Genomic DNA, 26478 nt, shown 5'->3' on the forward strand with positions numbered 1-26478 from the left:
TTTTAAGCAGCTATTTGAATCTCTCAATAGTCACATGAGAATAACTTTCCTCTATACTAGCAAAACTGCGTTGATCTAAAGTCGACCACATCACTACAAAATGATATTAGATACATCCTTAACATTTAAAGAGAATTTGGGTTGATCATAGCATTCAAAATGTATACTCCTTACATCTATACATAGTATTCAAAATTATTCTTTAAAAGGCATTCCATTTTAAAGTCAGAATCTTAGGTAGGTAAATTTTATATGTATCTAAATCCTATTGTTAAGAGTTTCAGCTTTTGATATAAGCACAAGATATCACTCCTTTTTGTAGAAACCATTAATAAGCCTAAACCTTTGAGGGATTTAAGAAAAGTCAGACTTCATGTCTATCCATTTTTACTTTAAAAGTAAGAAGACATGATAGGAAAATTTGACCTACTTTTTCCCCTTGTTCTGTTAGTTTTGAGCCTGGCTGGTATCCACCTATTAACCTATTTTCTATTTTAGGCAAAACTGCTTTCCATGAAAATGGTTCCAGAAACTTAAACAAATCCCTATGTACATCAAAAGAGCTCACCTCAGTATATATTCAATGCTATTAAATGATGGCAGAGTTGTTTAATTTGATAGGTAAGTAACCAAAACATGGACTAATGGGAAATATATTAGAGGAGACTACCCAGAACCCTATATAGAGCTCTTTCATTATTTCTGATAAATTTTCTTTAGGCTACATCATGGAATTGGATCCTCTAATCAATTAATGAAAGTCCTTCACAAGTTCTGGGTGTATATGGAACTTTGAGGGCAAGTAAGATAATGAAAAATAAATAAAAATTCCTTAACAGATTGCATTATATTGGCTGATAGAAGCAACTACTATCTTTGGGCTTGAAAGGCCCTTTCAGTAAAAAAACAAAAAAAACTGTTAGTTTACTCCCTAAGTATATTTTGAATTTTCAAAAGAAAGTATACTATGGAAAGTTCTTTAATAAAGAAGAAACTACCAGAGAGACTTCTTCCTGGGTTAACAATGGTCCCAACAAAGCAGAAGTAAAGACATATATATATTTATAAGAATTAAAAACTCATAGGAATCACGCTATATGTGTTAAAATGAACGATATTCCATTGTCTACTTCTGTAAAGTCAAGTCATGGTCCTGGCGTCATCATCTCTTCATACTTTTGTATGGACTACATAAATATTATGTGCTTATTTATAAAAGACTCATTTTTATGATAAACATGAAGATCAGGCTAAAAGTTGGCATTTGTGGCATTTGAAAATGGAAAAAAATTAAGGGTTGCAAGGGAAGGAAGAAAAACATGGAAAATATGTTGTGAAAATGAAGCAAATGCTACAGCTCATGTTTAGTTCATTTATACTACAGTTTCATTTTATACTACACAGAAATTGAGCTTAAATTGTGTTACAAATTGGTGTGACTTTAGAAGACAGAAAAGAGAACACTTTACAGGATAATATAGCATTTTGCTTACATGTTCATTCCAGGCATTCCAGGGCCACCTAAAGCATTCAGTGGGGGTCTCATTGCACCTCCATAGTTCTGTAATGATAACCAAGGGTCAGACTACCACAAAACAAAAAAACAAAACCAAAGAGGAGGGGGGAAAGAAAGGAAAGCAGGTTAATGATTTCCCTACATAACTCCTGATGGGATAAGGCCTGTGCAATTCATTCTCAGAAGGGTCCACTCTTGTACTTTTGCTTCTATTTTAACAATTACTTTTGTTTGTGTCTTTTAAAAACTATGTGAATATGTACAATCATTGGAGCATGTTAAGTGATTAAGGTATAGTTGCAATTATAATATTCAACATATCTTTATTAATTTCCTGATATCTGTACAACAGTGAACTTTTTCAAACAAAACATTTCATAAATCCAAAACTCTGTTTTTAAAGAAAGGACTTAGTCAACATGTTTGAAATTGTCTGACTCAGAAAAATTACATAAAGTCTGAAAACAAATAGGTGAATCCAGCATAAGAAAGTGGAATACAAACTTCTGTTCACAAAATAATATATCCAAGAGAGAAATGTACAAATATACAGATACACAAAAATATATGAACACTAAAGTATACTTCAAATATGTATGCGTGAATTATATGACTCAACAGGCTTCTGTCAATATCTATTATGTGCATTCAAAGGATAAAAACATTTTAATGTTTTAACAGGCATATCAGCTTAGCTTAGTTTAGTTTCCACAAGGGCCAAAAGACTACTTTCAACACTATCATATTAATATATTTTGACATCATCAACTACTTTCATGCTTGGTTTTCTGACACCACCTATTCCTCCAACATTTCTGACCACTCTTCTTCAATCTCCTTTACTGGCTCCTTTTGTTTTGCTAGCTCTTAAAAATGTTGCTTTTCCCCAAGTTCTAGCCACAGCATTCTTTTAAATAAATACACATTTATGGGTAATCTTACCTGCTACCATTAGTTCAACAATTATTTATATGTTAGGAATCTCAAATCTATTTTGTCATGATGTCTCTCCTAAGCTCTTAGATAACTCATATGTTGAACTTCATATCAGCTGTTTCTATCTGGATACCATTTCACACTCAACATACCTAAAAGTAACCTCAATTTTATCTTCTCACAGCTGTGTTCTTTATATTGCCTTCCTCAGTCAGTTCTGTGGCGTCACCTTCTATGTAGCAGTCCAGGCTAAGAACCTCTGAGAGCTCCTGGATGTTTCTTCCTTTTATTTCAATTTCCATATCCAGTCAGTTACCAAAGTCTATTGATCCTACCTGTGAAATAGCTCTTGAAATACTGCTCTCCTTCGTATCACTCATCTCTGTCATTTATTGAGACTACTGTACTGCCTTAGTTGGTCTCTCTGACTTAGCCTCTCCCCCTCCCCATCTATTCTCCATACTGCCTCCAGAACTGTGCTTCTTAAACTCAGTCCTATTTATGTCACTTAAAAGCCATGATGACCCACACTGCCTATCAAATAAAGTCTGTACTTCAGCATGGGTCTATGGTGTTATTCACAGATCAGCCCTAGCCTATATTTCCTGCACCCATTTCCTATAATATTTACCTTCTTCCCCTACTCCCAACTATACCCTCCAGACTGCTGAATTTCTTGTGATTCAGAAACATGCAGTACGCTTTTACACTCATGATAACTCATCTGCTATGGCCTTCTGTGTAGTAGGTGCTAAGATGACAAGGAAATATTCAATGAGAGAAGGTCTGTTAACTCCAGAGAATAAGCCACAGTTTGTAAATAAATTACCTAATTACATGCTCTTCTCATTGTTTATTTACTTTTACTTTCAAGAAATCTTATTTAAACATCTCAGTTGTGTATGCTATGGGATAAGAGAATGGTGTCTATCCACACTTGAGTCACTGGTTAAAGAGATAGCTATTTCTCTTAACCTCTGGAACAAGGATGGGGGTTGCAGCAGCAGTATTACCAAGGAGTCTCTGAGAAGAAAGTTAGTCACTGGGAACAAAATCTGAATGGTAGAGTATAATAGAAATTCTTCACACAAAAGGTTGCGCCTCATTTTTGATCTTAGGTGGTCTGTGCTTTATCAAGGAAAACACTAGTTTTCCTTCTAGCTCTCGACATGGAAAGATACTGGTTTGAATCTCTCTTGCCCCTGCCCTATTTCCTCTGCTCCTCTTTATATATGTGTGATTGTGGGCCAATGATTCTCCCAATGATCTGCTCAACCTTAATTTCCTTATCTGTAAAGTGAAAATATCACCTTTCTTATAAGCTTGTTGGAGGAAAAATGAAATCATACAAAATGCATATTAAAGTGCTTGGTGCATTAAAAGCATGATACCTGGTGCTCAAAAACTGTAGCTGCTAACTCTTATCACTGTTAATAAGGGACTGACTTAAATGAGTCTTCTCATTTTCCCTTGAGCCCTCAACCCTAACATGCTTGTGATATAGTGACTCCCTGACAGAGTACATGTATTTCTTTTCTTGACTTTTTTCCTACTGCCTAATAGTTTTTCTTTATGTATCTGCATCTCCTGCTAAACAATAAGTACCTGAAGGTAGAGTCTGTTTTACTCATCTTTGTGCATCCAGTGCTCAAGTTTGACAGTGCAGAAGTGTCATAGGAAATGAGTAAGAAATTATCCAACACATATTTTGGTAGACTTACAAAATATTTTCATTTTGTGAAGAATCTGAAGCATATAGAGAACAGGAAGATAAGAAAGAATAACAACTAGCTTTCTAACTGGTAACAAAGGCAGAATGTGAAGAGCTAATTTAGAATCACTGAATTTTAAAGCTGATGGCAACTATACAATTCCATCTGGTTTAATCTCTCTCCCAATGCAACGCTCCTGACAAAAGGGTTGTTCAGACTCTCCTTGCAAAGTTTATAAAGAGTTTTTCCATGATTGGGCAGTTTAATTTCTAGAAAGTTCTTCCCTATACTGAGCTAAATTCCACTTCCCATCTTAGATTTGAAAATACAGAATTAGTTTACTCTCTCTTTACATGAGAGCCTATCATATATTTCCATCTCACTATTTCTCCACCCCAAGTATTTGATTTGGAAATCATGATATGTTCCTACTTGTATATAACTCATTTATCCTTCAGATTTCTAGAGGAATTAGAAATAGTTGGACAGTCTTGTTGAATTTTTCTGTTAATCATATGGTACCTGCTGAGCCTAAGAACACAGACAAGCTAAGTATATCTTATTATAAAAGCCAAGTAGAAAAATTACTTCAAATATGGCATTAGGGAAGACATTTTTCTTGATTAAGCAGACAATTCTGCTTTTCTATTGAAAGGATACTGATATCAATCTAAAAATCATGTATTACTACTGAACGTAGATTTAAAATAGATTAAGGGGTGGAAAAAATATGCCAGAATTTGGAGCAAAGTTTTATTTCTTCATCCATGCAGTAGGTTTTAATCACATATTTACTATGTTCTAGGTGCGCACTTTGCCTACATCAGCCTTGTCTGAGAATCAAATTATACATATTTCTTCTAGGAATTCAATTATTCCAATAGATAACTACTGTCCCTCTTCACCACATTGGTCTTAAGCTGAAAAAATTGTGGAAATAATATCTACGATACAAAGGAGATGTGTATTTTGTTTTGCATAAAGCTAGAAACAATATTCCAGAGACTGTTTCTATAATTCGGATACAAAAAAAGCAGACACATTCTGTTCTTGAGTAGCATCCATAGGATTAAATATCTGTCATGAGAGTTGTTTTTCTATTATCTTTTAAGAAACACGGCTAACTTTTATTATAAAGCTCAGTTTATAATCCATATGTTACATATACCAGGTGTTATGAGTAAATACCTTACAAGAATCCCTTAATTCAAATAATTTTACTTCACTTTTTACCTATTGTACCATTCATATGAATATGATTCCTATTTTCATTTAAGTACATGGTATTTATAAATAATTTCCTTTAACCTTTTATACTTATATACTCTGATTTTAAAAAGTTGTTGTAGGTATTTCTGGTTTCTGAGGTAAATTCATACCAAAACACTTTACTTCCTCCAAATCATAAAGAAATAGATAGCAATGATATTAATCCAAATGGAAGAAATAAACTACTCTCTTTGGGTTTGAAAATGAAAAGAATTCATACTTATATGATAAACTTAGTTAAACTCTTCAATAAGCGATTACTCCCCAGAAATCTTTTCTTACTTTCTGTCGTAATTTACTTATAACACAAAACACATACGTATTTGGCTAGATATTTATAAAATATAAAGACCAATATGCTTTTTACTTCTGCATTTTCAAATGAGATCTAAGTATTCATACAGCTTCGGTGAGCATTGGTTCATCTTTCAAACACTGCAAAACTGGCTCAAATCAGACTCTAATTTTTAAAAGTATTGAAAATACTGGTCTGGAATGACAAAAACTCAAAGAGCAGCTAGCTGAAAAGTAAGAGAATTGAATGAAGAATAAATTATAGGCATCAACTTTTGATGTATATTTAAAATGCATCTGTTATGAAAATCTTTTGAGAAAAAAAATCCTTCAAGTTGTATATAGCTAAACTGGTTGGCTTAGCTCATTAAAGACTAAAAGTATATTCAGTCAGTGAAATATCCTACAGATCTTATAAATTCTAATTGCTATTAATAGATTAATGATGGTTGGTCATAAAAATCATCATCCCTAACATGAGTAGAAATAGGAAAAAATAATTTAAATATCTAAATTAGGGTTTTATAAGATCTTAAGAAAATACATAGAAAATAACTGAGCCTAAATAAAAGAAATGGGTTTTCTCTGACTTTGAGGATCCCACAAACATTTACATAACACTTTTTCTTATCATGTAATATGGTATCTCTGAAAAATTTGTGCTTCATGTCCCAATACAGTTTATATATACAGTTGGCCCTTGAACAACATGGGTTTGAACTATTCCAGTCCACTTATACGTGGATTTTTTTCAATAAATATACTATTGGAAAATTTTTTGTAGATTTGTGACAATTCGAAAAAACTCGCAGATGAACCTCATAGCCTAGAAATATCTAAAATATTAAGAAAAAGTTAGGTATGTCATGAACGCATAAAATACATGTAGACATAAGTCTATCCTTATATAAGTATAAGGGGAGTGGTATGTAATATAAAATTAATAATGTGTTTTCTTACTGTTTTATAATTTTGCTTTCAAAGAACTACATTACTATACAGTATGTGCCTCTCTCTCTCTCCCTCTTTCTCTCTCTCTCTCCCCTCACCCCGCAACCCCAACTGGAGAAACTATGTATCGGCCTATCATCACATGTAAGTGGTTTAAAAAAATGTAACAATGTTTACAATACTGTATTGTGAATATGATTGTAATACTGTATGCCATAAAAATGTTATAATGATTCATTCATTAGTGTATAGGATAGGCTACAATGACGCAATCATTGATTATTACGCTAGTTTACCATAAAGCTATCATATTGCTGCTTCTTTGTTATCAATGCATGAATTGTTATACCTGTAAATAAATAGGAATTTTTTCACATTATCTTTTCATTTTCGATGTCCTGTGTTAGAAATATATGTAATATCTACAGTGTTTTGTATAATTTAAGACAACATTGATGAAGATACTGACAGATGATTCATCTTATAAACAGATGATACAAACTTATGGTATCGAAAAATATAGTGCAGTACTGTAAATGTATTTTCTTATGATTTCCATAATAACATTTTCTTTTCTCTAGCTTACCTTATTGTAAGAATACAGTATATAATACATACAATATATAAAACATGTGTTAATTGACTACGTATGTTATCAGTAAGGCTTCCAGTTAACAGTAGGCTATTAGTTAAGTTTTAGGGAGTCAAAAGTTATACATGGATTTTCGACTATGCAGTGGTTTGGTGCCCCTAACTCCCATGTTATTCAAGGGTCAACTGTATATTATTACATGTTGGCAGAAACTCCTTGGTCTAAGTCACATTTACCTGAGAATCAAATTATATATATTTCTTCTGGGAATTCAATTATTCCAATAGATAATTACTATCCCTCTTCACTACATTGGTCTTAAGCTGAAAAAAGCTTAAGACCAATGGGTGTTAGATTCTTAATTCTCTGACTCCTTTGGGTACACAACAAAATACTTAACATTTTTAAAGCAGATACATGAAACAAGCTCCTAAAACTGTCACTTATAAAGACTGTTCTTGGAAAGAATAAAGAAAGTAAATCAATTCATTCTTTTAACCAATGTTATGATACACTAACCTCTGACCTTTGAGGAAGAAATTTAAAATTCTGAATTCTGGATTAGTTTCTTTGAAATATAACATTACAAAATTAGTTTCTACCCCATGCAGTTTTCCCAAGAGAGACAGAGGGATGTTATAGCTAAAATAAGTGATATCCTGGAGCAGCATACTTAAAAATGTCATCAATAGCTGAATAGGTTCAATCTTGGTGTGTACTTCTGGGAAATTGTGATACGGAAGTAGGCTAACATCTAATGTATACTGATAGTATTATGCGTGTTCAGTAAGACCCATTTTAATGTTTATTTCTAAATGGTTCTCTATTGCTTTCATATTCTGTAAAGAAATATGGTAGTATATAACAGTCAATAGCATTCTTTAAAAGATTTAGAAATATATTTTATGCTGCTTATTCTATTTAATTCAGTCAACTAGGTTTTATTTAACTTACCTTAGTTATCTTTTATAATAATTACTATAATTTTTCTTATTTCCTCAATATAACAAAAGGGTAATAGTTATTTTTAATAATAATTACTATAATGTATTTCTACACAATGTTTTTTCTCCAATGTACCAAAAGCATATGTGTAGCACCTGTTAAAATATGGTTTGTTGTTACATCAATTTGGACATGTCATAGATATGTCCTCAAGAGACTAACAACCATGTTATTAAGCCTTTAATGTACATACTAGAAGCCAGCAAATAATATAGTTTGTTTGTATAAGATGAAGGCAAAAAACTCAGCCTTTAGCTTCCTGCACTGATTATTTATTTACCTGTGGTCCTAAGGGCACCATTCCTCTTGGAGGTGTCATTCTCTGCATTGGCCCACCCATATTTGGATGTCCTAAAAGGAAGAAAAGTATGACGATATTAGCAATGTAATGAGCATGAGTGCTAAACCGGAGGCTATAGCCTCCTCTCTGCCTGGTGTCACATCTTATTTACTAAGGACTGTGTTATTGACATCACCTCATCTTGGCTTCCATGGCCAGTTTTCTACCTCTTATCACTACCTACCCACACTCTCCATTAATGTCTTGAAATTGAAATGTTCTTCCTATTCTGTGTTGAATTACATCTCTCACACCATTTGCTCCTTTTTTTTTCTCTTGGAATAGTATAATAGAGCCATACGTATTTGTGGTACCTAAACAGCTCTGATTATTGGGTTTGTTAAACTACCAAGTAAGTTACTTATTGCATAGCATCCTCTTTCCTCCTGCTTATCTTTCTGGTGGACTAACCTCTCTATCTGAAAAAGGCAGAGAAAATCACAAGGGATATAATCACTTTGAGTCTCACTTGTTTGAAATTATATAAGAGGTTTTAGAAGTTACTAGTTAAAATACAGATTCTAGATATTTAATTATTCTGTTCCTTATGTTATCACTGCCCTCAGTATCACACATAATTAAGAGTTAGCTAAAAAGATAATTACTTGGCCATGTTACCTGTAAAAATGCAACTGATATAATTATGGAATATCTGTACAAATAAAACCTTCCTTAAAAAATACAGGATTTCTTTTGAGATTTTGCACATCAATTTCACTTTTACTTTAAAGTAGTCACCTTGTTGTCGAGTTGGGTCCATTCCACTGGGAAGTAATGGCTGACTTCCTGGGACACCTCCAAGAGCCTAGCATATTTAGTAAAACAAAATAAAAAGCAATATTGTAACTATTTATAAAATAAGTGCTGTAACAATTACAGAGTGCATCTGAGTATTTCACAAGATTTTTTTTCAAGATGTATTTTTTTTTCTATTGGAATATCTTTGATTTACAATGTTGTGTTAGTTTCAGGTGTGCAGCAAAGTGATTTAGTTATAAGTATACATGTATGTATTCCTTTTCAAATTCTTTTCCCATATAGGTGGTTACAGAATATTGAGTAGAGTTCCCTGTACTATACAGTAGGTCCTTGCTGATTATCATTTTATATATAGTAGTGTGTATATGTTAACCCCAACCTACTAATTTATCCCTCCCCCACAGCTTTCCCCTTTGGTAACCGTAAGTTTGTTTTCTAAGTCCGTGAGTCTGTTCCCGTTTATAAATAAGTTAATTTGTATCATTTTTTAAGATACACCATATAAGTGATATCATATTATATTTGTCTTTCTCTGACTTACTTCACTTAGAATGAGAATCTCTAGGTCTATCCATGTTGCTGCAAATGGCATTATTTCATTCTTTTTTTATGGCTGAGTATGAGTCCACTGTATATATGTACCACATTTTAATTATCCATTCATCTGTTGATGGATGTTTAGGTTGCTTCCATGTCTTGGCTACTGTAAATAGTGCTGCAATAAACACTGGGGTGCATGTATCTTTTCTAAGTATGTTTTTCTCCAGATATATGCTCAGGAGTGGGATTGCAGGATCATATGGTAGCTCTATTTTTAGTTTTTTGAGGAACTTCCACAGTGTTCTCCATAGTGGCTGTACCAATTTACATTCCCACCAATAGTGTAGGAGGGTTCCCTTTTCTCCACACCCTCTCCAGCATTTATTGTTTGTAGACTTTTTGATGATGGCCATTCTGCCTGATGTGAGGTGATACCTCATTGTAGTTTTGATTTGCATTTCTCTAATAATTAGCAATGTTTAGCATGTTTTCATGTGCCTCTTGGCCATCCATATGTCTTCTTTGGAGAAATGTCTATTTAGATCTGTCCATTTTTTGATTGGTTGTTTGTTTGTTTTGATATTGAGCTGCATGAGCTGTTTCTATATTTTGGAGATTAATCCCTTGCTGGTCACATCATTTGCAAATATTTTCTCCCTTTCTGTGGGTTGTCTTTTTGTTTTGTTTATGGTTTCCTTTGCTGTGCAAAAGCTTTTTTTTTTTTTTTTTTAAAGATGGGTCACCATAACGGTTTTTTAAATTAATTAATTAATTTATTTTTGGCCGTGTTGGGTATTCGTTTCTGTGTGAGGGCTTTCTCTAGTTGCGGCAAGCAGGGGCCACTCTTCATTGCGGTGCACAGGCCTCTCACTATCGCGGCCTCTCTTGTTGCGGAGCACAGGCTCCAGACACACAGGCTCAATAGTTGTAGCTCATGGGCCTAGTTGCTCCATGGCATGTGGGATCTTCCCAGACCAGGGCTTGAACCCGTGTCCCCTGCATTGGCAGGCAGATTCTCAACCACTGCGCCACCAGGGAAGCCCACTGCGCCACCAGGGAAGCCCTGCAAAAGCTTTTAAGTTTAACTAGGTCCCATTTGTTTCTTTTTGTTTTTATTTTCATTACTCTAGGAGTTGGATGCAAAAAGATTTTGCTGCAATTTATGTCAAAGAGTGTTCTGCTTATGTTTTCCTTTAAGAATTTTATAGTATCCCATCTTACATCTAGGTCTTTAATCCATTTTGAGTTTATTTTTGTGCATGGTGTTAGAGAATATTCTAATTTTATTCTTTTACATGTAGCTGTCCAGTTTTCCCAGCACCTCTTATTGAAGAGACTGTGTTTTCTATCCTGTTCCATTGATCTATTTTTCTGTCTTTGTGTCAGTACCATACTGTCTTGATTACTGTAGCTTTGTAGTATAGTCTGAAGTCAGGGAACCTGATTCCTCCAGCTCTACTTTTCTTTCTCAAGGTTGCTTTGGCTATTCAGGGTCTTTTGGGTTTCCATACAAATTTTAAGATTTTTTGTTCTAAATCTGCAAAAAATGCAATTGGTAATTTGATAGGAATTGCACCAAATCAGTAAGTTGCCTTGGGTAGTGCAGTCATTTTGACAACATTGATTCTTCCAATCCAAGAACATGGCATATATACCTTTCCATCTGTTTGTTCCATCTTATAGTTTTCACAGTACAGGTGTTTTGCCTCCTTAGGTAGGTTTATTCCTAGGTATTTTATTCTTTTTGATTTAATGGTAAATGGGATTATTTCCTTAATTTCTCTTTATGATCTTTTGTTTTTAGTGTATAGAAATGCAACAGATTTCTGTGTATTAATTTTATATCCTGCAACTTTAGTGAATTCATTGATGAGCTCTAGTAGTTTTCTGGTAGCATCTTTAGGATTTTCTATGTATAGTATCATGTCATCTACAAACAGTGACAGTTTTACTTCTTTTCCAACTTGGATTCCTTTTGTTTATTCTTCTTCTCTGATTGCAGTGGCTAGGACTTCCAAAACTATGTTGAATAAAAGTGTCGAGAGTGGACATCCTTGTCTTGTTCCTGATCTCAGAGGAAATACTTTCAGCTTTTCACTACTGAGTATGATGTTAGCTGTGGGTTTGTCATATATGGCCTTTACTATGTTGTGGTATATTTTCTCTATGTCCACTTTCTGGAGAGTTTTTATCATAAACTGGTGTTGAATTTTGTCAAAAGCTTTTTCTGCATCAATTGAGATGATCATATGTTTCTTTTTTTAATTAATTAATTATTTTTGGCTGCATTGGGTCTTCACTGCTGCACGTGGGCTTTTCTCTAGTTGTGGTGAGTGGGGGCTACTCTTCGTTGCGGTGCGCAGGCTTCTCATTGCAGTGGCTTCTCTTGTTGCAGAGCATGGTCTCTAGGCACGTGGGCTTCAGTAGTTGTGGCACATGGGCTCAGTAGTTGTGGCTTGTGGGCTCTAGAGCGCAGGCTCCGTAGTTGTGGTGCATGGGCTTAGTTGCTCCGTGGCATGTGGGATCTTCCCAGACCAGGGCTTGAACCCGTGTTCCCTGCATTGGCAGGCGGATTCTTAACCACTGCGCCACTAGGGAAGTCCGACCATGTGGTTTTTATTCTTCAATTTGTTGATGTGGTCATCACACTGATTGATTTGCAGATATTGAAAAATCCTTGCATCCCTGGGATAAACCCCATTTGATCATGGTGTATGTATTTTTTCATGTATTGTTGGATTCAGTTTGCTAGTATTCTGTTGAGGACTTTTTGCACCTATGGTCATCAGTGATATTGGCCTGTCATTTTCTTTTTTTGTGGTATCTTAGTCTGGTTTTAGTATCAGGGTGATGGTGGCCTCACTGAATGAGTTTGGAAGTGTTCCTTCCTCTGCAATTTTTTGCAATAGTTTCAGAAGGATAGGTGTTAACTCTTCTTTAAATGTTTGATAGGATTTGCCTGTGAAGCCTTCTGGTCCTGGACTTTTGTTTGTTGGGAATTTTTAAATCACAGTTTCAATTTCAGTGCTTGTGATTGGTCTGTTCATATTTTCTGTTTCTTCCTGGTTCAGTTTTGGGAGATTGTACCTTTCTAAGAATTCGTCCAAATCTTCTAGGCACTTTAGTGTCATATAGTTGCTTGCAGTAGTCTCTTATGATCCTTTGTATTTCTGTGGTGTCTGCGGTAACGTCTCCTTTTTCATTTCTTATTTTATTGATTTGAGCCCTCTCCCTTTTTTTCTTGATGAGTCTGGCTAAAGGTGTATCAATTTTGTTTATCTTTTCAAAGAAACAGCTTTTAGTTTCATTGATCTTTTCTATTGTTTTCTTTGTCTCTATTTCATTTTTTTCTGCTCTGATCTTTTTTTTCAATTAATTTTATTTATTTTTGGCTGTGTTGGGTCTTCGTTGTTGTGCACGGGCTTTCTCTAGTTGTGGTGAGCAGGGGCTACTGTTTGTTGCGGTGCATGGGCTTCTCATTGTGGTGGCTTCTCTTGTTGCAGAGCATGGGCTGTAGGCGCGCGGGCTTCAGTAGTTGTGGCATGCGGGCTCAGTAGTTGTGGCTCACGGGCTCTAGAGCACAGGCTCAGTAGTTGTGGTGCACAGTCTTAGTTGCTCTGTGGCATGTGGGATCTTCCCGGGCCAGGGATCAAACCTGTGTCCCCTGCATTGGCAGGCGGATTCCTAACCACTGCACCACCAGGGAAGTCCCTCTGATCTTTATGTTTCTTTCCTTCTAGGAACTTTGGATTTTGTTTGTAAGCTTAGGTTGTTTATTTGAGGTTTTTCTTGTTTCCTGAGGTTAAGACTGTATTGCTATAAACTTCCCTTTTAGAATTGCTTTTGCTGTGTCGCATAGGTTTTGGATCATTGTATTGTTTTCACTTGTCTCTTGGAACTTCTAAATTTCCTCTTTGATTTCTTCTGTGATCCATTGGTTGTCTGACAGCACATTGTTTAGCCTCCACGTGTTTTGTTTTTTTACAGTTTTTTTCTTGCTGCTGACTCCTAATATCATAGCATTGTGGTTGGAAAAGATGCTTGATATGAGTTCAATTTTCTTAAATTTACCAAGGCTTGCTTTATGGACCAGCATGTGATCCTGGAGAATATTTCATGTGCACTTGAGAAGAATGTATATTCTGCTGCTTTCAGATGGAATGCATAAATATCAATTAAGTCCATCTGGTCTAATGTGTCATTTAAAGCCTGGATTTCCTTACTGATTTTCTGTCTGGATGATCTGTCCATTGATGAAAGTGGGGTGTTAAAGTCCCCCACTATTATTGTTACTGTCAATTTCTCCTTTTATGGCTGTTAGTGTTTGCCTTATATATTAAGGTGCTCCTATGTTGGGTGTATGTATATTTACAATTGTTACATCTTCTTCTTGGATTGATCCCTTGATCATTACTAGTGTCCTTCTTTGTCTCTTGTAATAGTCTTTATTTTAAAGTCTGTTTTGTCTGATATTAGTATTGCTACTCCAGCTTTCTTTTGATTTCCATTTGCATGGAATACCTTTTCCATCCCCTCACTTTCATTCTGTATGTGTCCCTAGATCTGAAGTGGGTGTCCTGTAGACAGCATATATACAGCTCTTGTTTCTGTATCCATTCAGCTAGTCAATGTGTTTTGGTTGGAGCATTAATCCATTTATATTTAAGGTAATTACTGATATGTATGTTCTTACTGCCATTTTGTTAATTGTTTTGGATTTGTTTTTGTAGGTCTTTTTATTCCCTTCCACTTTTGTTCTCTTGTGATCTGATGACTATCTTTAATGTTGTGTTTGGATTCCTTTTTCTTTTTTGTGTGTATATCTGTTGCAGATTTTTGGTTTGAGGTTACCATGAGGTTTTGATATAGCAGTCTATACATATACAAGATTGTTTTAAGTTCACGATCTCTTAATTTCAAATGCATTTCCAATATCCTGCATTTGTACTCTTCTCGTGATTGCTGGTTTTGATATCATATTTGTGTGTGGATGATTTCCTACCTTTACTGTATGTTTGCCTTTACTGATAAACTTTCCCATTCATAATTTTCTTGTTTCTAGTTGTGGGCTTTTCTTTTTCACCTAGAGAATTTCCTTTAGTATTTGTACAGCTGGTTTGGTGGTGCTGAATTCTCTTACCTTTTGCTTGTCTGTAAAGCTTTTGAGTTCTCTGTCAAATGTGAAGGAGAGCCTTGCAGGGTAGAGTATTCTCGGTTTTAGGTTTTTCCCTTTCATCACTTTAAATATATTGTGCTATTCCCTTCTGGCCTGCAGAGTTTCTGCTGAAAAATCAGATGACAACCTTATGGGGATTCCTTGCATGTTATTTGTTGCTTTTCCCTTGTTGCTTTTAATATTTTCTCTGTCTTTAATTTTTGCCAATTTGATTAATATGTGTCTCAGCATGTTCCTCCTTGGGTTTACCCTCTATGGGACTCTGCACTTCCTGGAGTTGGGTGACTATTTCCTTTCCCATGTTAGGGAAATTTTCAGCTATTATCTCTTCAAATATCTCCTCAGGCCCTTTCTCTCTCTCTTCTCCTTCTGGGACTCCTATAATGTGAATGTTGGTGTGTTCAATGTTGTCCTAGCTGTCTCTTAGACTGTCATTTTTTTTTTTTTTTATTTATGGCAAGGCATTTTATTTTAAATACAGCAGTGTGTCAATCCCAAACTCCCAATCGATCCCTCCCCGCCTTCATTTCTTTTCATTCTTTTTTCTTTATTCTGTTCTGCAGCAGTGATTTCCACCATTCTGTCTTCCAGCTCACTCATATGTTCCTCTGCCTCATTCTGCTATTAATTCCTTCTAGTGTATTTTTCATTTCACTTATTGTATTGTTCATCTCTGTTTGTTCTTTATATTTTCTAGCTCTTTGTTAACATTTCTTGTATCTTCTTGATCTGTGCTTCCATTCTTTTTCTGAGATTTTGGATCACCTTTATCATCATTACTCTGAATTCATTTTGGGGTAGATTTCCTATATCCACTCCACTTAGTTGTTCTGTAGTTTCATCTTGTTCCTTCATCAGGGACATATTCCTCTGCCATCTCATTTTGTCTAACTTTCTGTGTTTGCAATCCCACAGGCTGCAGGATTATAGTTCCTCTTCCCTCTGGTGTCTGTCCCCTGGTGGACGAGGCTGGTCTAAGAGGCTTCCTGGTGGGAGAGACTGTTGCCTGCCCACTGGTGGGTGCAGCTGGGTCTTGTCCTTCTGGTGGGCAGGGTCATGTCAAGGGGTGTGTTTAGAGGTGGCTGTTGGCTCAAGACGACTTTAGGCAGTCTGTGTGCTGATGGGTGGGGCTGTGTTCCTGCCCTGTTGGTTGTTTGGCGTGAGGCGTCCCAGCACTGGAGCCTTCAGGCTGTTGGGTCAGGCCCAGTTTTGGCATCAAAATGGCGGCCTCCAGGACAGTTCATGTCAATGAGTACCTAGTACCTCTGCCACCAGTGTCCACACAAGATTTCTTATATTTCACACTCATTTATGAATTTTATAAGCCTGTACACCCAGTATAATTTCTTAGTTTTAAAATGATCCTACTTTGCCCAGTTTTCAGGCAAAGAAAATTGGTATTGTTGGAAACAAAATCTAGGCAAAAATTGTCCTATTTCTTCCTGAGAAGTATATATAATGCCTTTCCCCGAAATTAATTTACTAAGGGTAAATTAATTTTGCTTCTTAAACGTAAGCGATTTCTATAGATTATTTTACTCATTGGGCATTATAATAGGAGCAGAACTAAAATGCCAAGGGGCCAATGAATATTGTTTTGGGTAGTCATATTTTCCCTAAGAAACTATTTAGAAAAATAATACTCCAATTAGTTCAAACAATTTGGCTGAATGGAAAAAGAGAACTAGAACTGAAAAAAGGTGCCGATTAACAGATAGGGTATATTTTATGCAGGGGTGCAATAGTGGATACATACTGAATTGTAAGTTTCTAGTAGTCATCTGAGAAGCACTTAGAGCTGGACCAAGCTATAAATGATTTAAACATACTGATCCTATGAAGCATGTATGTATACATATATACACATAATCCTGACAACTGGCAAGAATTTCTATAAAGGTTCACTAATTTAACTTAAAAGCAGGAATATCTTATTTAATTAGTTTAAAATTTCAAATATTTCAAAGGAAATTTGATATTAAATAATTTATTTATCCAGACCAGAACTGTTTCGGTAATTGTTATCATTGGGATGCAGTAGAGAGCTGCCATTTTTCAAGCCTTTTTTGTAATCCCTTGATTTGTTTGTTTGTTTACAAGCACACTCAATGCCAATTTATTGATCTCCTACTAAATGACATATTTCCTGCTACCTTTCCAGCCTAATTTCTTGCTACTGCCAAGCTGACATTCCAACTTCCAGTTATACCAAACTCCTTTCAGTTTTTTCAATTCATGTACTCAGTCAACAATATCTAAATGCCAACCATTAAAAGCAAAATAAAACAAAACTAAACAAAAACTAAACTTTCTTGCCTCTCTAGGAGGTCACAGACCCCTAAGTGCTTATTCTGACATATTTTAGATCTCGGTTTAGGGATCATTTCCTAACAAAATTCTTCCATATAATCCCAGTTTGGCATAAATTCTCCTTCTATATGCTTTAAAATACATTTTTAAAAATTTCAAACTTACAGAAAAATTGCACAGACAGTACAAAGGATTCCCATATACCCTGACACTGACTGCCCAACAGTTAACAGTTCACCATATCTGCCGCTTGAGAGCAAGTTGCAGATATTATGCCTCTTCACTTCTAAGTACCACAGAGTTTAGTTCCCTAAGCAAGGATATTCTCCTACATAACCACAACACAACTTTTCAAGTCAGGAAATCCACTGATACAACACTACCATCCAAAACACACAGACGTCATTTAAATTTTGCCACCTGTCTCAACAATGTTTCTTTTTACTTTCTGGGACCAGGATCTCAGGGAACACATGTTGCATTTAGTTGTCAGGTCTCTTCATGCTCTTCCAGGTCTTTCCTTAGGCTTTCTCTATCACAGCCTGAAATGTTTTGGAGAATGAGTAGTCTTAAATTCTACAGGATGATCCTCTGATGTCTCTTCATGACCCAGACTCAGGTTTTATTTTCTTAGGAATACTGCAGAACTGATGCTATACTCTTCTCAATGTATCACATAGAGGGTACATGATGTTGACTCATCCCACTACTGTCGATGTTAACCTTATCATCTCATTCTATTGGTGTCTGCCAGGTCCTACAACACTAGATCATTATTTTTCCCGTTTGTAATTGGTTACATTCAGTATTAGAGCTATTCCAAGACTGTCAATATCCCATTCCTCATCAATCCTTTATCAGCCTTAGCATCCACTGACAACTCCTAAACACTATGACAGTTGCCAAATGGGAACACTGCATGTGTATCATTCTTTCTAGGCTTATTAGTTGGCATTCCCTTGTAAGGAACAGCTTTCCCTTCTTACTGATTGATACATTGACACTTACGGATTCCTATTCTAATCAAAAAGTTATAAACTATTTACTGTCATCATTCATTTTAATATTTAAGTTATGCAAGATCTGGCCAGTGGGAGGCTCTTCAAGCTGGCTCTATTGTCCTTTTGAAACATTTCCATCATATTTTGAGCATTTCCTTACTGGTATGAGATGTTCCAGGTTCGTTTCATACTTTTCCTGGCCTAGCTCTGGAATCAGACCTTTCTCCAAAGGGCCCCGATTCCTTCTAGTGGAGGACAGCATTTAGGCACCAAGATCTGGGTTCTCAAAGTGCTCCTTCTTAGGTGAGTACATTGCCTTTTGGCTCTCTCATTAAATGCTGCACTTGAAAATCTATGTGTATATGTGCACACATAAATTTATGACTAATTTTATATCTATCTGTGTGTGTGTGTGTCTGTGTATGGTACATACACATACCATAAATCCATACTCTCTAACACCAATTGAACACATCCAATTCCAATCCAAAACCTCAGGATTATTTTCAGTCTTCTTCCTTCTTCTGTTTGTAAGTATTTTCTCCAACAGTGAGAAACCTGGCTTTCATTATCTTTAATGAAATTATCTTTATCTTTAATTATCTTTAATACCGTTATGTGGCACTACCGTATGACTCCACCCTGCCTCCCTGAATATCTTGGCATGCAGGGGAGGTAAGGGCTTCTTATGTGCTTTTAGAGATTTTTTTTTTTTAAACATCTTTATTGGAGTATAATTGCTTTACAATGGTGTGTTAGTTTCTGCTTTATAACAAAGTGAATCAGTTATACATATACATATGTTCCCATATCTCTTCCCTCTTGCGTCTCCCTCCCTCCCACCCTCCCTTCCCCACCCCTCTAGGTGGTCACAAAGCACCAAGCTGATCTCCCTCTACCATGCGGCTGCTTCCCACTAGCTATCTATTTTACGTTTGGTAGTGTATGTATGTCCATGCCACTCTCTCACTTTGTCCCAGCTTACGCTTCCCCCTCCCCATACCCTCAATTCCATTCTCTAATAGGTCTGTGTCTTTATTGCCATCTTGCCTCTAGGTTCTTCATGACCTTTTTTTTTTTTTTTTTTTTTGGCTTAGATTCCATATATATGTGTTAGCATATGGTATTTGTTTTTCTCTTTCTGACTTACTTCACTCTGTATGACAGACTCTAGGTCCATCCACCTCCCTACAAATAACTCAATTTCGTTTCTTTTCATGGCCGAGTAATATTCCATAGTAAATATGTGCCCCATCTTTATCCATTCATCTGTTGATGGACACTTAGGTAGCTTCCATGTCCTGGCTATTGTAAATAGAGCTGCAGTGAACATTGTGGTACATGACTTTTTGAATTATGGTTTTCTCAGGGTATATGCCCAGTAGTGGGATTGCTGGGTCGTATGGTAGTTCTATTTTTAGTTTTTTAAGGAACCTCCATACTGTTCTCCATAGTGGCTGTATCAATTTACATTCCCACCAACAGTGCAAGAGGGTTCCCTTTTCTCCACACCCTCTCCAGCATTTATTGTTTCTAGATTTTTTGATGATGGCCATTCTGACTGGGGTGAGATGATATCTCATTGTAGTTTTGATGTGCATTTCTCTAATGGTTAATGATGTTGAGCATTCTTTTATGTGTTTGTAGGCAATCTGTATATCTTCTTTGGAGAAATGTCTATTTAGGTCTTCTGCCCATTTTTGGATTGGGTTGTTTGTTTTTTTGTTATTGAGCTGCATGAGCTGCTTGTAAATCTTGGAGATTAATCCTTTGTCAGTTGCTTCATTTGCAAATATTTTCTCCCATTCTGAGGGTTGTCTTTTCGTCTTGTTTATGGTTTCCTTTGCTGTGCAAAAGCTTTTAAGTTTCATTAGGTCCCATTTGTTTATTTTTGTTTTTATTTCCATTTCTCTAGAAGGTGGGTCAAAAAGGATCTTGCTGTGATTTATGTCATAGAGTGTTCTGCCTATGTTTTCCTCTAAGAGTTTTATAGTGTCTGGCCTTCCATTTAGGTCTTTAATCCATTTTGAGTTTATTTTTGGGTATGGTGTTAGGGAGCGTTCTAATTTCATTCTTTTACATGTAGCTGTCCAGTTTTCCCAGCACCACTTATTGAAGAGGCTGTCTTTTCCCCACTGTATATTCTTGCCTCCTTTATCAAAGAAAAGGTGACCGTATGTGCATGGGTTTATCTCTGGGCTTGCTATCCTGTTCCATTGATCTATATTTCTGTTTTTGTGCCAGTACCACACTGTATTGATTACTGTAGCTTTGTAGTATAGTCTGAAGTCAGGGAGCCTGATTCCTCCAGCTCCGTTTTTCTTTCTCAAGATTGCTTTGGCTATTCGGGGTCTTTTGTGTTTCCACACAAATTGTGAAATTTTTTGTTCTAGGTCTGTGAAAAATGCCAGTGGTAGTTTGATAGGGATTGCATTGAATCTGTAGTGTGCTTTGGGTAGTACAGTCACTTTCACAATGTTGATTCTACCAATCCAAGAACATGTTATATCCCTCCATCTATTTGTATCATCTTTAATTTCTTTCATCAGTGTCTTATAATTTTCTCCATACAGGGCTTTTGTCTCCTTAGGTAGGTTTATTCCTAGATATTTTATTCTTTTTGTTGCAATGGTAAATGGGACTGTTTTCTTAATTTCACTGTGAGATTTTTCATTATTAGTGGATAGGAATGCAAGAGATTTCTGTGCATTTTGTATCCTGCTACTTTACCAAATTCATTGATTTGCTCTAGGAGTTTTCTGGTAGCATCCTTAGGATTCTCTATGTATAATATCATGCCATCTGCAAACAGTGTCAGCTTTACTTCTTCTTTTCTGATTTGGATTCCTTTAATTTCTTTTTCTTCTCTTACTGCTGTGGCTAAAACTTCCAAAACTATGTTGAATAACAGTGGTGAGAGTGGGCAACCTTGTCTTGTTCCTGATCTTAGTGGAAATGGTTTCAGTTTTTCACCACTGAGGATGATGTTGGCTGTGGGTTTGTCACATATGGCCTTTATTATGTTGAGGAAAGTTCCCTCTATGCCTACTTTTTGGAGGGTTTTTATCATAAATGGGTGTTGAATTTTGTCAAAAGCTTTCTCTGCATCTATTGAGATGATCATATGGTTTTTCTCCTTCAATTTGTTAATATGGTGTATCACATTGATTGATTTGCGTATATTGAAGAAGCCTTGCATTCTTGGGATAAACCCCACTTAATCATGGTGTATGATCCTTTTAATGTGCTGTTGGAATCTGTTTGCTAGTATTTTGTTGAGGATTTTTGCATCTATGTTCATCAGTGATATTGGCCTGTAGTTTTCTTTGTGACATCTTTATCTGGGTTTGGTATCAGGGTGATGGTGGCCTCGTAGAATGAGTTGGGGAGTGTTCCTCCCTCTGCTGTATTTTGGAAGAGTTTGAGAAGGATAGGTGTTAGCTCTTCTCTAAACGTTTGATAGAATTTGCCTGTGAAGCCATCTGGTCCTGGGCTTTTGTTTGTTGGAAGATTTTTAATCACAGTTTCAATTTCAGTGCTTGTGATTGGTCTGTTCATAGTTTCTATTTCTTCCTGGTTCAGTCTCAGAAGGTTGTGCATTTCTAAGAATTTGCCCATTTCTTCCAGGTTGTCCATTTTATTGGCATATAGTTGCTTGTAGTAATCTCTCATGATCCTTTGTATTTCTGCTGTGTCAGTTGTTACTTCTCCTTTTTCATTTCTAATTCTATTGATCTGAGTCGTCTCCCTTTTTTTCCTGATGAGTCTGGCTAATGGTTTATCAATTTTGTTTATCTTCTCAAAGAACCATCTTTTAGTTTTATTAATCTTTGCTATCGTTTCCTTCATTTCTTTTTCATTTATTTCTGATCTGATCTTTATGATTTGTTTCCTTTTGCTAACTTTGGGGTTTTTTGTTCTTCTTTCTCTGATTGCTTTAGGTGTAAATTTAGGTTGTTTATTTGAGATGTTTCTTGTTTCTTAAGGTAGGGTTGTATTGCTATAAACTTCCCTCTTAGAACTGCTTTTGCTGCATCCCATAGGTTTTGGGTCGTCGTGTTCTCATTGTCATTTGTTTCTAGGTATTTTTTGATTTCCTCTTTGATTTCTTCACTGATCTCTTGGTTATTAAGTAGTGTATTGTTTAGTCTCCATGTGTTTGTATTTTTCACAGATTTGATATCCAGTCTCATAGCACTGTGGTCGGAAAAGATACTTGATACGATTTCAATTTTCTGAAATTTACCAAGGCTTGATTTGTGACCCAAGATATGATCTATCCTGGAGAATGTTCCATGAACACTTGAGAAGAATGTATATTCTGTTGTTTTTGGATGGAATGTCCTATAAATTTATATCAATTAAGTCCATCTTGTTTAATGTATCATTTAAAGCTTGTGTTTCCTTATTTATTTTCATTTTGGATGATCTGTCCATTCGTGAAAGTGGGGTGTTAAAGTCCCCTACTATGATTGTGTTACTGTCGATTTCCCCTTTTATGGCTGTTAGCATTTGCCTTATGTATTGAGGTGCTCCTATGTTGGGTGCATAAATATTTACGATTGTTATATCTTCTTCTTGGATCGATCCCTTGATGATTACGTAGTGTCCTTCTTTGTCTCCTGTAATAGTCTTTGTTTTAAAGTCTATTTTGTCTGATATGAGAATTGCTATTCCAGCTTTCTTTTGATTTCCATGTGCATGGAATATCTTTTTCCATCCCCTCACTTTCAGTCTGTATGTGTCCCTAGGTCTGAAGTGGGTCTCTTGTAGACAGCATATATACGGGTCTTGTTTTTGTATCCATTCAGCAAGTCTATGTCTTTTGGTTGGAGCATTTAATCCATTTACATTCAAGGTAATTATCGATATGTATGTTCCTATTACCATTTTCTTAATTGTTTTGGGGTTGTTATTGTAGGTCTTTTCCTTCTCTTGTGTTTCCTGCCTAGAGAAGTTCTTTTAGCATTTGTTGTAAAGTGGGTTTGGTGGTGCTGAATTCTCTTAGCTTTTGCTTGTCTGTAAAGGTTTTAATTTCTCCATCAAATCTGAATGAGATCCTTGCTGGGTAGAGTAATCTTGGTTGTAGGTTTTTCTCCTTCATCACTTTAAATATGTCCTGCCATTCCCTTCTGGCTTGCAGAGTTTCTGCTGAAAGATCAACTGTTAACCTTATGGGGATTCCCTTGTGTGTTATTTGTTGTTTTTCCCTTGCTGCTTTTAATATTTTTTCATTGTATTTAATTTATGATAGTTTGATTAATATGTGTCTTGGCGTGTTTCTCCTTGGATTTATCCTGTATGGGACTCTCTGTACTTCCTGGACTTGATTAACTATTTCCTTACCCATATTAAGAAAGTTTTCAACTATTATCTCTTCAAATATTTTCTCAGTCCCTTTCTTTTTGTCTTCTTCTGGGACCCGTATAATTCGAATGTTGGTGCTAGATTCTTATACCTCACTTTTATAGAACTTATATACGATCATGGCTTGCTTTCTTCTCTGTATCCCCAACAGACTGTAAGTTCAGACAGTGAAACCTATCTGTGCCTTTTTGGCTCAGAGTAACAAATATTTATCGATGGAATAAAACAAAGAGTTTTCACTGGACAATTTTAGGAATCATCAGTGATAAAATCTTAAGAATGGACTAGATTTCAAGAAGTGAGAGAAAAAAGGTCAAAGAATCAAAGATACAATTTTCTTAAAATACCAAAAAGAGGTAGGAAAGGAAACAAACTGAACAGGTATGATATTAGCCAGGGGACCATGACCAACATTTCAGAATGCATGAGGGGGAGTTTCCAGAAGAAAGAAATGGTCAACAGTGTCAAAAGTTATAAAGAAGTGAATTAGGAGGAGGAGTGAAAATGTATGACTAAACATTATCTTCAATTGTGAGTTTGAAGTTCTTCCTCTTTTTAAAGTCTCTAAGTGGTTCAAGTTTTATACTCTGATTGTGAATTTCTAAATCTCATTGGTGACACCATGTTTTATCACTGGAAACCATTTTCTTCGAAATTTTACTTTTTCTTGTTTATCCTGGAACATCAGAACAATTGACAAATCTTCCTGCTATTATCACTTAAAAATATAGCATAATCCTATAGAAATCTTGATCAATGTCAAGTTGTCTTTCAAAATGAGTGTCTTTACCCAAATTTAACTCTTTAGTCGCCAGTGTTTGTCTTTTGGTAAGTCAAATCTCTAACTTTTAAAACGTTTTGATCAGTCCCGGGATGACCGGATGATGGTTTTGTGCATCAAAAGAGCACAATCAATAGATTCTTTAAACCTTTAATATCAGGAAAAATAAACAGATTTATACATCTTGTGGGTCAATATATATTCTCATATTTGTCAACAAGTTAAATGTATTCCATTGATAATTGTTTAACTAGTCACAAATTTTGGCACACATTTTTTGTCTATAAAAGATCTTCATTCTGACAGGGAAATTGACACTAATGATGAGAATGCTTAATAATAACAAACATAATATCAACAAAAATATATACTTGTGAGTCAGTACATCTGTGCCAGGAATTGTGCTAAGCATTTTATATTTATTTCCCTCAATGCTTACAACAATCCTACGAGGTTGTTATTATAAATCCTTTCTGATGATGAGAAACTGAGATTTAATACAGAAGTAAGTTTGTTAATTTGTCCATGGTTATACTATCTGTAAGTAGTAGAGCCAGGACTTCAAATCAGATCAACATATTCCGAAAGTTCTAAAAGATAAGCCTTAAATCCTAGGATTTAAAATAAATGAAATAACATAAAATATTATTAAGTATTTTAAACTAATTAATAATTCAACGAAGGAGTTTCTTGCTGCAGAAAAAATCATTTAGTTTACAGAAGATTCATCATATGATTCCAATGGTGAGCCCCTCTAGGATCTTAAGATTCTGGTATGTATTTCCTTGAATACCATTATATGTATATAATCTACTCACAGAGACTAAACACTCAATGATGATTAAAAAATAGTGAATTTATCTATGCCTTTATGATATAATTCAGTTAACAATTTTGACCTACCAATTTTTTTTAATGGGCCCCCTCAATTACATGAAATGAAGTAGAACGAAATAATTATGAAATTTTGGAACTAGAAGGGATTTTAGAAATACAGGAGTCCTCTCTCATTTTACCTGTAAGAAAAGCAAGGCCCAGGAAGGTTAAGTGACTTGCTCAAAGTCATACATTGCTGGGCTTTGCTGGCATTTGGATCTAAGATGCTTGACACATTGAGGTCCTGCTAACAATACCACTGTCATTTTTTTTTCCTGTAAAAAGGCAATATCAGTAGAAAAGATATTAAAATTCAGAAATGTGACATTCAGTGTGGAAAGATATTTGTCTCCAAATTACAACTCACCATTTGACATATATATTTACTTATTTATTTTTCTTTTTTCTGTTATCTCAACCACTGTAACTGCACTGTCCAATATAGTAGCCCTTTGCCACATGTGGTTATTTAAATTAAAATGAATAAAGTTAAAAATTCGATTCCTCAGTCACACTAGCCACATTTCAAGTGCTCAAAGGTGCTCAAAGTACCAGAGCTACTGCATATGACAGTGCAGATATGGAACGTTTCTCTCTTCCCAGAAAGTTGTTGGGCGCTGCTGCATTAGAACGCCAGTTCCATGAGAGAGGGATTCTCTTAGTTTGTTTTCTGATGTATCCCACATGGAGAATGGTGCCTCGCACATAGTAAACCTCAACAAATTTTTGTTGAATGACTATTTCTGAGAGTGATTTTTGTACAGCCCTATGAACTTTCCAATCATATATATGGCAACGCATTTTTTTGGTATTGGCTTATGTCCAAAAAGGGAATATCTGTGACAAAATGGCTGTAAAATAATGAGATGCAGTTTGGCAAAAGAAGTAAACATTGTACCAAAAAGCCCGATATACTGCTAACTTAAATTGAGTAAGATAGCACAGTGTTCACTATGTAAACTTTTCTTGGTTTGGGAAGGAGAATGAATTTCTTCTTTGCCAGAGATTTTGAATTTGTTAATTTCCTTTGTCCTACAAAGGTAGAAAATAATT

General features: G+C 35.5%; 1 protein-coding gene across 4 annotated transcripts in view; it reads right to left on the minus strand.

Annotated features, from left to right (window-relative positions):
* The window catches only part of SSBP2 (single stranded DNA binding protein 2), a 294633-nt gene that overhangs the window by 38017 nt on the left and 230138 nt on the right, over positions 1-26478 (minus strand). For all 4 annotated transcript variants that reach the window (XM_068533619.1, XM_068533613.1, XM_068533605.1 and 1 more), the window contains 3 exons: positions 9354-9420; positions 8556-8626; positions 1494-1561 (listed from right to left, as the gene is read on the minus strand). In XM_068533619.1, coding sequence (XP_068389720.1) covers positions 1494-1561; positions 8556-8626; positions 9354-9420 — 206 coding nt within the window. The remainder of the gene's footprint in view (positions 1-1493; positions 1562-8555; positions 8627-9353; positions 9421-26478) is intronic.

Source organism: Eschrichtius robustus, chromosome 2 (genome assembly GCF_028021215.1).
Source record: "Eschrichtius robustus isolate mEscRob2 chromosome 2, mEscRob2.pri, whole genome shotgun sequence".
Taxonomy (NCBI): Eukaryota; Metazoa; Chordata; class Mammalia; order Artiodactyla; family Eschrichtiidae; genus Eschrichtius; species Eschrichtius robustus.